General features: G+C 41.9%; 2 protein-coding genes across 3 annotated transcripts in view; one reads left to right on the plus strand and one right to left on the minus strand.

Annotated features, from left to right (window-relative positions):
- Positions 1-4,339, plus strand: part of DYNC2LI1 (dynein cytoplasmic 2 light intermediate chain 1) — a 35,727-nt gene extending 31,388 nt beyond the window's left edge. For both annotated transcript variants that reach the window (XM_019483261.1, XM_006274199.3), the window contains one exon: positions 4,125-4,339. In XM_019483261.1, the coding sequence (XP_019338806.1) occupies positions 4,125-4,187 (63 nt within the window). In that variant the 3' untranslated portion in view covers positions 4,188-4,339. The remainder of the gene's footprint in view (positions 1-4,124) is intronic.
- A 2,446-nt stretch (positions 4,340-6,785) lies between these two features.
- The window catches only part of ABCG5 (ATP binding cassette subfamily G member 5), a 29,181-nt gene continuing 22,850 nt past the window's right edge, over positions 6,786-13,116 (minus strand). Inside the window, exons 11-13 of the mRNA XM_006274203.4 lie at positions 12,035-12,220; positions 9,625-9,737; positions 6,786-7,106 (exon numbers count right to left, since the gene is read on the minus strand). Of these exons, the coding sequence (XP_006274265.1) occupies positions 6,910-7,106; positions 9,625-9,737; positions 12,035-12,220 (496 nt within the window). The 3' untranslated portion in view covers positions 6,786-6,909. The remainder of the gene's footprint in view (positions 7,107-9,624; positions 9,738-12,034; positions 12,221-13,116) is intronic.

Here is a 13,116-nt window from a genome sequence, read left to right on the forward strand (position 1 = left end):
AAAGAAAGCAGAATAAGGACATAAGGGCTGTGACCCTCCCTCGGTTCCTTCTTATTGTTCATGACACTATGACACAAACTGTGTCCAATTTGCTGTTTTTTTAGCATTTATTCTTCATATCTTGTAACCAGATAGTCATCTGTTCTTTTGGGAGAAAAAATAGTGTGTCCATTTAACTACCTGCTTTGACCAAAAAATAATGGGAGAGTCTGAGAGTCTGCCACAAGGCAGAAGTGCATGACACTTAGAAACATATACATGCCCTGTAAAATAGGTCTTTCCTTTTTCTTCCAATTTGAGAAATTATTTGTTTGCATAAAAGCCACGTCTCCTCTTCCATCCAGATCTACAAGTTGTGGATGATTGACCTTTGCTCCATTAGTTGGAGCAGTTAGTATGGGTCACGTCAAGACACCAAAGAATTAAGTACCAAGTCCAGTAATGTGACAAGGAAACCAGTGTCTTTGAGTTTACTCCAGAGTGGTAATATGACACTAGAGACTTGATACTAAGGAGAGAAACGCACTGACAGTGGAAGCCAGATACTAAGAAAATGAGTTTCAGTAGAGAAGCTGAGATGGCTGACACAGCTTAGTGTCATTCTGCAAGGAAATGCAGAAATGCATCTCCAAAGAAAAGACTTCCTTGTCTTAAAGACTATGCTTATGGTACTGATAAAACATAAACCAGCACCAATCCTGCCACTGATGTGGAAACATCAAACTCAAGTTAGGAGGTGACAAGTGGTTATAGACTCAAAGAGTTCACAGATTCCAAGGATGACGTTAACCTTGAGACCACTGCTGTCACATAAACAGAGATTGATATTATTTAATTTGGCACCACGTTTGAAGGAAGTCTGCTTTTCCCCTTCACTGGACCATGCCTCTTCACCCTCCTCAAATAGCCATCCCGTTTCAGAGGGTTGACTTAATGAATAATAGATCTAGGTTATCATTAGGGCTCTTTGATATCCTTGCCATGACTTACAGTAGAAAGCACAGTACCATGAGGAGGCAGCTGCATACTTCTGACCTACTTCCATGGCTCATATTGAGGACTACTCCTCCCTCAAACCTTAAGATGATCTTCACCTCACTCCATGAAGGAGATCACATTCTCTTCCAGAATCCCTAGCCAGACCACTACCAGATAAAAACTGCCATTTACTGGGTCAGACCATATCCTGTGATACACAGGATGGCTGAAAGGGAGAGTGTACAGGATTTTGCCCTTGTTCCTCTCCTACTTGCAGCATCCAGCATTTAAGGTCTAGGAAGTTCCGATTCAGACACTGTACCCCTAACACCATGTTCATTAGCTACTGATGTCCCTTTCCTCCAAGAATTTGTCTTATCCCTTTTTGAATCTGGTTAAACTTCTACAACATCCTGTAGCAGTGAGTTCCATACTCTAAATACATTCTTTTGTTGTTCTTTTTTCAACATGGTTTGAATGAAACTTTGTTCTGAATGGCTCTTGATATTGGCATACCTGATCGTTCTAGCACATGCTGCATATTTAATAATTTATTTAAAATTTTGTGTTCAGTTTTACATTTTTATTACATCAACTGATCTCTTGGATATCATTTTTTTATAGTCAGTCATGATTGTATAAAATCATTATACCAAAACAAACTCCACTTACCATCTTTTATCTGTCTTTCTTTTTAAAATTCTGCTTAGTCAGATATGATAAACCTCCAAGGTCAATACTTTAGATAACTGTAGACATGACACATAAAGACTGTCTGAATATGTAAAAGGTCATTGTCTGTCTTTATCCATTTCCATAATATTTGAGAAGATGATGCTGGCATAATTTTACCTTATCACTACTAAGAACACATGTATTTTTTTGGACATTCCTCAATATTCCTTCTTTTTCTAACCCCTGAAAAGTTTTGGAGGGTTCAAAGCTACTCCAAAATCATAGATATTTTATGTTATAAAGAAGAAAGAATGGAAAAGCAGAGGACAGTGTAAAAAGCTTCTCTTACATTTAGGACAATCCTTAGCTTAGGTGGATTCAGATTAAATCCTGGCTCTGAAGGTGTGTTTTCTAGTAACATCAAATAATGTGAGTGAACTAAATAATTTTACTGCTCATAAGCTGGTAGCATTCTATGAAAAAATTGAACTATTGAAGAAGCTGTTAAAAAAAAAAAGTCTCGGGTAAATTCCTGAAAAGCCAGAAACTCAGCTCTTTCTTTTTAAATGTGCTCAGAACTCTAGCATGTTTGCTAGACCTAGCAAGAAGTCTACAATGTATAAAGGCTTGGAAGTGTGTAGTCTCAGTTGAACAAAAAACCTCCTACAGAGCTGTTCATGCTCTTGATGAAGGCATCTGGCCCAGAAATAATGGAACTCTTTTGCAGAGCAAATTATTACCGTGTTTGCTAATGAGATAAATTTTCCCCCAGACCGATGAAAATAACTTAAGATACAAATCTGATACTTTTTTTTTCTGGGCACATTCTACCTTTTTTGTTGTTTTAGAAAGCTTCCCTAAGCCTTGAGGCTAGAAAAGTAATGCTTTATTCTTCTGATTAGTTGTATGGTGGACATAATTTTAGACACATGAACCCTCCTTCTGTGTTGTTATCAGTGTTGCCCAAAGTGAGATAAATGTTTTGAGTGCCCAGAGCAAAGAAGGAGTAGGACCAGTTAAATATGTCTTTTAGCTACTTTTTCACCATCCAGCTTTAACCTGATACAATTGAGAGAAACCATTTGACTAGCAACAGCCCTTTATGGGCCATTAGACTGGCACAGAATAACCAGAGCATAGTGGTCTCTGGCAATATCCCTCCCTCTCAGTCTCCCTGTTCACAGTCTGGCTGAAACAGTCCCTTTATGCTGGTTGAGAGGGAGACAGTAAGCATAGAACAGTTGTGGCAGTTAACCCCTAACCATTATCTACTTCCATAGGAAGCAATGTTGTGGCACCCTCTCTCCCCTTGAAATGCTCTTTGCTATAGAAGCAAATAAGAGCTACAACACAGCAGAATCTAGACCTCTGTTTTCATTGTGAAAATGAAATTCTGTGAAATTCTGACACAATAGGCTTCTAGCCAAATTGAGGTCTGGCCCTACAGGGTAGCTCAGGTTGGTGACAGAAGGATGTGTTTTTTGGGTTTAACCATTTAAAGATCCTTTTCATCCTGTGAGTACCTGTTTATAAGGAATCAAATTCCACTTCTTCTCCCACCCCTCCTCCCCCACTGCATTTTCCTGCTTTTTCATGGTCCCCACACTTTTTTTTGCTGGGATCAGGCTTTTTCACAGGGGACCTACCAAATTTGCAGTTTCTGTGAAAATCACATAATTGTGATTTTGATAGGTGTCCCTAGCTGTAACTGATCTTGTCTGAACCACCACCACCCTCAATGGACAACTTCAGGCCTTAAGTTATATGCTAAAGTTATCTCTGTGGAATGTCTTTCTTGCCATACGATTCCCATGGAGAATACCAACTGTATGGTTCATTTCTTGGAACAGGCGTAAGATCCTGAAGTTAGCCCAATATATAACTGAAACTAGTTGTCCAGGGTTACAAAAGAGTAAGTTAAAACTGACTTACTGTGCAGCAGCTAACTTATGTATAACCCAAACCAGGGATTTCCATCCTTTTTGAATGTGGGGCCAGATCATGAACTTTTTATCACCCAGTGGGCTGGCCAAAGGACCGCCCCCCGCCCTATTTTAGGAAGCTGCTGAGGGGCTGGGGAAGGGACAAGGGATGGGAATGAAAGTAAACAGTGTTTCCTGTTGCAGCACGTCAGGCCTCAGAAAATGGCTTGGCGGGCCGCTTGTTGGACAAGCCTGACCTAAACAGTCCAGCCTCTGGGTTGGCCTGCCCTCAGAAGTAGATATTTATGGGAAGAAATCAAATTTAGGTATCCTGCCTGATGGTACCTGGGTCAGCCTCTAAGGCTCAGGATTTTTAATTTCAGCAAGATTGTGATAAAACTACTCTCACTGTTTTGATTTAGAAAAATAGACCATTTGTCTATATGATTTAGATTTGAAAATTGAAAATTAATCCATGGGTTTTGTTATTATGTTGGTTCATGAGAATGTTAAGTTAAAAACATTTCAATATATGTGTTTGTGTTGCAGGAACTGGAACAATATAAGAGAAATGCTTCCAAGTCCTGGAAAGAAATGGAGTTGGAATCTTGACTTACTTAAAGGCCAAATTCTCACCCTGTTTTTAATTTTGATTTTGTACATTTGTTTTGACTATTACACAACTCATTTAAATAGGTATCTTGTACAGTTGGCAAAATAATACCACAAACACAGAATCATTAAACAGTTTCTGTACCATTCTATGATTCAGCCTGGTAGTGATCTTATTTACTGTGGTTTTCAAGTTTCTACAATCTATTTATTTACCTGAATCCAAGAAAACTTTGAATTTAAGATGACCCCCCAGTTAAAAACATGGAAAATTGTAAATTTGTTGTAGTTTTCTATGTATGTAGAATGTAATTATTGGAGGGTCATCTTAAATTCATCACCACCATTGCCGCAGGGAAAGCAGTAGCAGCAGCAGGGAAAATGGACAGGAGGGGCAGCAGACAGGCAGCAGTAACAGCAATAGCTCTAGCTCTGGCTCTGGCCTGCACAGGCAGTGGCTGCAGCTCTGAGCCTGGAGCCACAGCAACGGCCTGTCCTGGGCTGGTATTTAAATCCAAGATGGGGGCTTTTTTCCCCACTTTTGAATGAGCATAGAGATTTAGCATAGGGTAGCTCCAGGGTCTGGGACACAACCATTTCCTCCCCAGTCTGAGATTGGGCTGGGAGCAGCTTTGGGTCTTGGACGCAGCACTTCTGATTACCAGAGGCGGATGTGGGGGTGGGGGCACTGTGAGCCTGGCATCAGGGAGCATTTCCTTGATCTCCGGCTCACTGCATCCTCAGACCTTTAAAAAGCTGGTGTGCATCTGGAAGCACCAGAGGCATGCCTACTTTTTTTTAAGTTCCTGGGGCTCAGTGGAAGCAGCAGCTGCACAGGATGAGGTACATTTCAGCTGAAGAACCAGAAGCACCCACACAGGGAATTTGAAGAATGCTGCTGAGGCAGCTTCCCCACCAGAGACTTTAAAACACACATGTGGCAGCTCTAGCTGGGATGCCCAGTGTGGGGATCAAAGGCTTCCAGCATATTTGAAATTCTCAGTGGATGAAGCCCTTCAGCTTGCACCCCTCCACCCCCACAACCAAGAACCTCTGATCCCCTCCATCCAGTAGCCCAGCTAAAGCTCCTGGGCCTGAGGCTTTGACAGTAAGCTCATTGTGAGCCTGGCCTGGACAACCTTGTTCTGAAACCAAACCCAAGGCTGTCCCAGGTGCAGCCAACAGTCAGCTGACTGTCAGTTCCATTCCCTGGACTGCAGTGGGGACTCAACCAACTGGCTCTGCTGAGCTCTAGGACTGGGGTGACAATCAGCTGATGGTTGACCCAGCTTGGGTAAGATCTGGAGATAGACTGACAATCAGCTGGTTGTCAACCCAGCCCAGGAGCACACCAGGGCCAATTCAAGACCAGGGCACTCTATGCTGGCAGAAGGACTGGATGAGGTTGGAGGCACAAGAGTGCTTAGCAGCAGGACGATGGGGACAGGAGCATAAACCGGCCCTAGTGCAGTCTGCGGCTAGGCCGACAATCAACTGACTACCTGCCAAGACTTCATGAGAGCTGTTTCAAGTCCCCTGTAGGATTCCAGGGGCCAGCTGACAAGTAACTGATTGTAGGCCCAGGTACTCCTTTGTCAATTTGTCAGTGCAGAGGAAGTCTGGGATTACGATCATAATCTCTGGGTCCCCTTCTACTGGCAAGTAGTGATGGCATAATTGGAATTGGATCTCTGATCTCAACAATCATACCATTAAATGAACTTGTGCCAGGGACCTAAAAAAATTAACAAAACTAGCAATTCTATTACAGAAAGAGCCTATATGCATTTCTGCTATGATCTTTAACTTAAATGGGCACTTTCCTGAATGTACACGGTTTACAAGCATCTTGCTTGCTTTCCTTTAGCACACAAAAAATAGAAAAAAGTATAGTGCTTAACATATAGTCATTTGCTCACAGGGGAGGGCTGAAAACTCATTAAAACACTGTCACATTCAGAGTGTGTTAAAGGTTGGGGAAAATAATGCCCTATACATTCTTTTTTCATTAAAAATGTGAAGAACTTTTTTCCATAAGGGGGGAAAACATGTTTTGTGAAAATGTCATTCTCTCAAAACCTAATTTTATGTCAAAAACTATATTATGTGAGCTGGCTAAACATTTTCCATTCAGATATCCCAAAACATTTTTTTTTTTGTCTGGAAGCAAATTAAATTTTATGTAGGAAAAATACCTTCCTCCTCTAAAGCAAGTTTATTTCCTCAAAAACCTAATCTATCAAAAAAAAAAAAATTTCAGCTTGCCCTAACAATGTACCTTAGTTCATTCTTTAAATGTACAAGCAAATCCTACATTGTTTAGATAGACAGTAGGTTATTCTAAGCGAGTTACTAATAAACTTCACAAGGTATGATAATAACCTATTTAGTACTTTACAGACAAAAAGAAAACTACAATTTACAATTTGGAACTTTGAAAAAATATATTTCAAGGAAGATTCAGCCAGCACTACCCAAAATTTTAAGTTACGTAAGATATTGGGAAAATAATAATATAATTTTAAACTATTAATGCTTTCAAAAAAACACAGTATTTTATATCAAAACAAAAACACACTGGAAACACAATTAGAGAATAAGCATGTTTCTGTAGTTTAATGTAAAAGCATGTAAATTTCATGTAACATCAAGAAAAATAAGTGAAATGCTACAGGTTTTAATAGTATAGTACTGTATAGCCAGGCTAGAATTTCAAATGGTTTTATTGCCTGCTGGTAATTCTATCTCTTATTTTAAAACTCATGACTCCTGTGATGACAAGTGCTGGTAGGAAGGCATACAACATTAAGAAATTTGTTGTGAACCGGGACATTGCACCTGGAAAGGTTTTTTCAATAAAATGAATCCCTTGTGAGAAAAGACATGTTGAACCAGTTCCAGTAGAAATATTGAAGCCACCTGCCAAAAAAAAAATTATGAATTATTTCCTGGAGCAGGAAGGCTAATTATTAACCCTGGTTTCTAGCCAGAGACCAAATTTTAAGCTAACTCCATTACATTAAAGGTGTTTGACCTTATTATTCCTTCCTCTAAAAACTATATGTTCCCAGCTCCTGTATCTTTCCCTGTGGTTGTGGAGGGTCCTACCTACAACTGAGGAAGTGTTGCTTTGCTGTGCCCTGAAAATGGGAATTGGGACTTTCTTCTTCCTTTTGTCTAGCCTATACTGTATTTTCTGAAGAGAGGAATGAAATTACTGGGGCCATTTATTAAAATATGTAGGGTCCACAAGATACAATGCCAGCAAGAGACATAGGATCAAAGAAGCCTGACAGTTCTTCCAGCTAGCAAGATGTCAAGTTTCCATAGCCAGTTGCTCACAGTGGAGCAATGTGTGCCATCAGACTCCCAACCCAAATGACCATGTACTCATTTTCAATTGGAGCAACCAAGTGCAGCCTTTGGCACAAGCCCAAAGTAGAGCTCAAGCACACTCCTGGCACTGTTGAGAGACACTTCAGCCATTCTACCACAATGCTCCAAAGCAGGCTACTATCATCCTGGGAAAACTGTTTGTTTGGTACCATGAGATTTATTTATGTTTCTAAAGTGCTTTGATATCCTTAAAATGAAGTGCAAGGTCTTACTGTCATACATATGACATAGGCCTCTTGTCCTGACTAAATTAGACTGTTGCAGTACACTCTAAATAGGATTGCATCCTGAAAGTGGTGGGAACAGACATTGGCCTAGAATGCAGCTGTCCATTTAAAGTGTGAACTACAGTGTCACTGAGTACTCATGAGTTCTTAGGTGATATTACAGCCTAGTCCATAGCTTGGTGATGGGGGCTGTGTTCTAGAAAATGGGGGATGTGGGTTTGAATCCCACACTGAATCCCCTCACAGAACCTAGCTGTCTTGCTTCATGGGAAAGTGCTCTCGCCACTACACTACTGGTCAGAAGGTAGGCTCTTGTTCTTCTTTATAATGAATCCCAAGCAGGTTAGGCAGGGTTCATGTGCTTGTACACATGATAAAAACTGGCTGTTCTTCTGGTTTAATTGCGTCACTGTACACATGCAGAGGTTTTTTATGATTTAAATGAGTTTGTTATGTTGCAAAGTAAACCACATCCACATGTAGTTTAGTTTGCAATGTAGCTATTTGTAAAATTACAGCCTTTGACAGCTCGCTCCCCCATCGCAGAAGAGGTGGGTTGAAGGCAGAAGCAGTGAGGGACCCAATCCTTTTTTTTTTTCCTTCTCCACAGAGCCTGCCTGCACTTCTCATGGCTGGGGCAATCTGCCATTGGGCTGAGCAGTTCCTGAGCTGCGGAGGGCCCCAGTCCTTCCCTCTACCGCAGCAGCACCCCGTGGGGCCACCTGGGTGGGCTGCTAGCAGGTGGGTGCTGCCCCAGCTCAGGTTCAGGGAAGAGTTGGATCAGGGCAGGTGCTGCCTGTGAGCTGGGGCAGCACCCACCCACTAGTCACATGCCACGGAGGGAAAGGCCATACTCCCCTGCAGCTTGGGGGCTGCATGGCCTGGTGGCCACTTGTACAGTCAGGCTCCACTGAGGGGGGCAAAAAAAGCAACAATGGGCCTGATCCTTTTTTTTTTTCTTTTTCTTTTTTTTTTTTTGTCTCCACAGAGCCTGCCTGCCTCTCGTATGGCCGGAGGATGAGCTGCCAGTGGGCCCTGAGCTCTGGGGGACCCTGGACCTTCTCTCCATGGCAGCGCTGCCCCCCCGGGCGGCACCCACCTGCTAGCAGCCCACCCAGGTGGCCCCACGGGGTGCTGCTGCGGTAGAGGGAAGGACTGGGGCCCATTGCAACTCAGGGGCTGCTTGGCCTGCCAGCAGCTCACCCCCTGCCACGGGAGACATGGGCAGACTCCACGTTGGGGGTGGAGGAGAGGAAAGGATTGGGCCCTTCACCGCAGTGGTGAATCACCATTAAAAACCCACAGTTTCAATTTAGGGGACTATACCCTTGTCACGCATCAAGCGGCCAACGTGTGCATCTCATGCAAAACGGCAGCAATTCTGAGCATATGGAGTAGTTTTGGTTTCAAAGATCTTTGTCCTTTCTCAGCCAAATGCTAGAAGGTGTAGAGCTTCACCTGTACCTGAACATTTAGAGTGAGCTGTGTCGAATTACACATCTGAGGAAATGGCAAGCAAATTCCAACTGAAAAGCAGCAGGATCACCTAAATCATATTTTGAATCTGGCTCTTAGTGCTAAGTGACTGTCTCATTGCCTGTGCTTTACCATTACGTTTGTGTCAAAGCCCTGCTGCAATGCATATAAGAACACAATTCATTGGGGGCCCTGGGTCTTTTGCTTGGTCCAAAAATAACACAATCCTAAACAAATGCAGGTTTAAACGCATCTCACTTATTTTTCTCTTGAGCATGCAAGAAATCTCTCAGTACCTTGACTTTCAAAAGCTTTAGGAGGTTTAACAGACCACTTACCACATGTGAAGTTTAATCCATAAAATTCGTTGACTACAAGAACCTCAGTGCTATATTTCTGAAACGTGAGATAACTTAGCACTTTAAAAGGTGTAGGCATTTCTTCCAAGCTCCTTAAACAAACAAAAGTGAGTTAATGGACTAATGTACTTTGCTAAAAGGCAGTGCTACCCATGATTGCAGTAACTGTTCAGCCCCCTCCCTTTTCTGAGGCGCACATTTCAAAGAGCCTTCTTAATGGTGCTTGTACAGTACAAGTACACACACTGGTTTTGTAACCTCAAGTGCCAGGGGCCCATTCAAGAAGATGCTACCCTTTATGCATGTATCAGGAGGTACAAAGATTAACTGTTTGTGTAGAGTAGTAAGCAATGTTATACAATTTGGGGATATTCATGCTGCTTTGTTATCAAAACGCTAACCAAACAAATGAAAAAATGATTAGGTGCAGTAAAAAATAATAGCGTACTTTATGTAGGAACCTATTCATGAGTGTGTGATATTTGTGGAAACCAACCATGAATTTGGGTTGGCTATGTGAAAAATGGCAGGCTCACTGCAACAAAAAAAACTTACTGGCAAGCAGAGAATCTAGGAGCGCAGGGCGTGCGGGAGGGGGCAGGGAAGATGGGGAGGCAGGGCTGCTCGCAGCAGGAGGTGCAGAGGCTGCAGGTAGTAGCTGCCTGTAGCCTCTGCTGCCCCCTTCCCTGCCCCTTCCCCTCCTCCTTGTGCTCTGCTTGCCAGTATGGGGGGTGGGAGGTTGGCTTTTTTTGTTTTGCAGGATGCTTGCCAAAATCGTGGAGCCCACTGCTTGGGGATGGCCTGAAACTGGTTTAAATTACCTTGATTAAGCCTGGGGAAGACATTAATCCACGCTTAATAACCCCTGGATTAATGATTTCTCTTGGCTTAATCTGGGTAATTAAGCCACAGTGGCCATGTGCCACGTGGCAATCTTTAAGAAGGGTTAGGACTGCCAGGGCCCTTTGGCCAATTAGAGTTGTGGGAGGGCCCCACTGCGCCAGCCTCAGAATCTGTCCACACAATTGGCCAGTCTCCTCCTTGAGTTCAGTAGACCCCTAACATATGCTTAAGAAATCTACCAGGTATATGCATCTCATTTCCCAATAAGATAACATAAAATGAATAATTATCCCTAAAACATTGCTATAGATACAGGCCAGACAAAGAATCAATAATATGAATAGAAACAGACTGTGTACAATCTGATTGAAACAGCTATCCTCAGTAAGTGAACACTCTGTGTGTCCACAAGAGATTACCACTAATGCTTTACAACCAACCACAGCAAACGCAACAGAATTGTCCAAAAACTAAGTCTAACTGACTGCAAATTCTCTTCACAGCCCATGAAGATTCACAGCTCTAACTCATACTGTCTTTGTGCTATAAAACAAGGTAAAAAAACACAAACTGAAACTGTATAAAGAGATCAGGGAAGCATTTAGGAAATGGGAAAGGAACCACTTTCACAACAAAAGTGCACTGAATGTAACAGTGGATAAAAGCGGAGTGTGTGTCAATTTACTTTGATGAACCAGCCCTACTTGAAGTTTAGGAGAGACAGAGGCACCTTCATCATTGTAAAGGCTCGTACACTTGCCTGCGGATCACTATCACGTGATCCCAAATACACAGCAGTCCTAGATATTGCCTCTGTTAGGACTTAGTACAGTCCTATGGGAAGTCTCAATGTGTGCCTCATTTACCAGAGCCCTAAGGTGAATTTTCACAATAATAGTTTTCATGTTTGATTATTTTTCTCAAAAATCTGAGACTGATTTCAAAACAGATACATTTAAGAAAGGAACTGTACAAAGACAGCAAGTGTCGTGGGTGTACAGTGAGTGTCATGAATGTACAATGTCTAAATTAAAACAATACAACAAAACAAAATATATGGTCAATGACGACAACACTGATGCCTTGCTGACGATAGGAAATATTTTTTAAAGTTCCCGTGGCTTCTAACAGCAGTTTGGTTCCTACAGGTTTTTGTAGCAGTAGGATTTTTTGTAAAATCCCATCGTGAATGCTTCAAAGGGCCGCTGTTAGCACGAAAGACAGCATACAGGAATTGTTCCAGTTGAAAAGGTTAGGCTTTTACTTTAGTCCAACTCCAAAAATCAGTGGGGGAAACAATTACTCTAATATATAAATGTTTCTTAATGATTTTATTGATACAATAAAATTATCAGATGCTTTATTCTTGCATTTAGTACAAGGTCGAAAAAGAAAACTGATTAGATAGTCACCTTGCTAAAGATTACTGGGTAGACCTTTATCCATCTGCTACCTTGCTGTCCATTATCACTTTCTGTAGTCTGACTTCTAGGAACAGACCATTCTTGAGACTGTTTGTTAATTAATTTTTTTTTTTTTGCCTTACCTTATGAGCCCGCTTCCAACTACCACTCCTGCTGTATTAAGTAGCACCACCATGCTGTTGACTCCATTTGGGTTTTGAACCACACCAAGCAAAGCAAGTGTTAGTAGTTCACCAATTACATGAGGCACTAGGACAACAGCAAAGAAACATCCAAATCTGGAAACATCAGGGTGTAAACCTATAGTCCTGTGCAAATAAAAGCAAAACAGCATTTAAAAAAAGACTGTTCTGGTGCAGCTTTTAAATCCTGCCTACTTTACAGCGCATACAGTTCAGTGCATGCACATTTTGTCCTTTAACCATGTATATAGCAGGGAGCTGTGATCATGTAATGGGCTGGCCAAATGACATCTGCAAATAATCAAACATGAAATTTTGCACCTGTCATATTTTATACTTGCAAAATCTGGTTTCGAAAAGACAACTGGATTGGGGCCATTGAAAATTAGGCTTTTAACAGTCTTCAAGAAGATCCATGCTTCCACCAACCAATGCTCCCTCACCCCTGCCAACAAGCTGTTTCTGGCACTTTGCCAGTTCCATCGTGGCTTGACCTCTTAGTGAGAAGTGCCTTCCCCTGCTGTTCGCTGGTACGAAGGTGAAAATGATTCATTATAAGACTCTATTCTAGGAGAATGGAAGGGACTCAGCAAAAAATGAACTATCTGGCAGAACTATTCATTCCAAGAGCCCTGCTATCTCCCGATATACGGAATCTGCTTTCCTGGAACAGCAATCTCTAGTGGCTTGGCTGGAACCCTAGGGAACTTACAAGGCTATCTGTAAATAAGAGACATTGTCAGAGGGGTGTTTCTACTCTGAGTACATAGCCAAAGAATTATATCCATCGTAATGCACAACACAAGGAAATTCTCATTGATTGACTAGTTAAATAGGCAACAAAGTTAGTGGATATTCACAAAATAAGATTTAAGTGTTAGGGTTGAATTCTTTCATGCCAGGAGTCTGCCTTGGACCATATTCTTTTTGGAAGCTTTCAAGGGAAAGTTACATTTTGCACATAGGTGAGACCTCCGAGAGCATAATGGCTAAAAGCTCTGCAGATTCTACCTTCAGAGAAC

Source organism: Alligator mississippiensis, chromosome 1 (genome assembly GCF_030867095.1).
Source record: "Alligator mississippiensis isolate rAllMis1 chromosome 1, rAllMis1, whole genome shotgun sequence".
NCBI lineage: Eukaryota > Metazoa > Chordata > Crocodylia > Alligatoridae > Alligator > Alligator mississippiensis.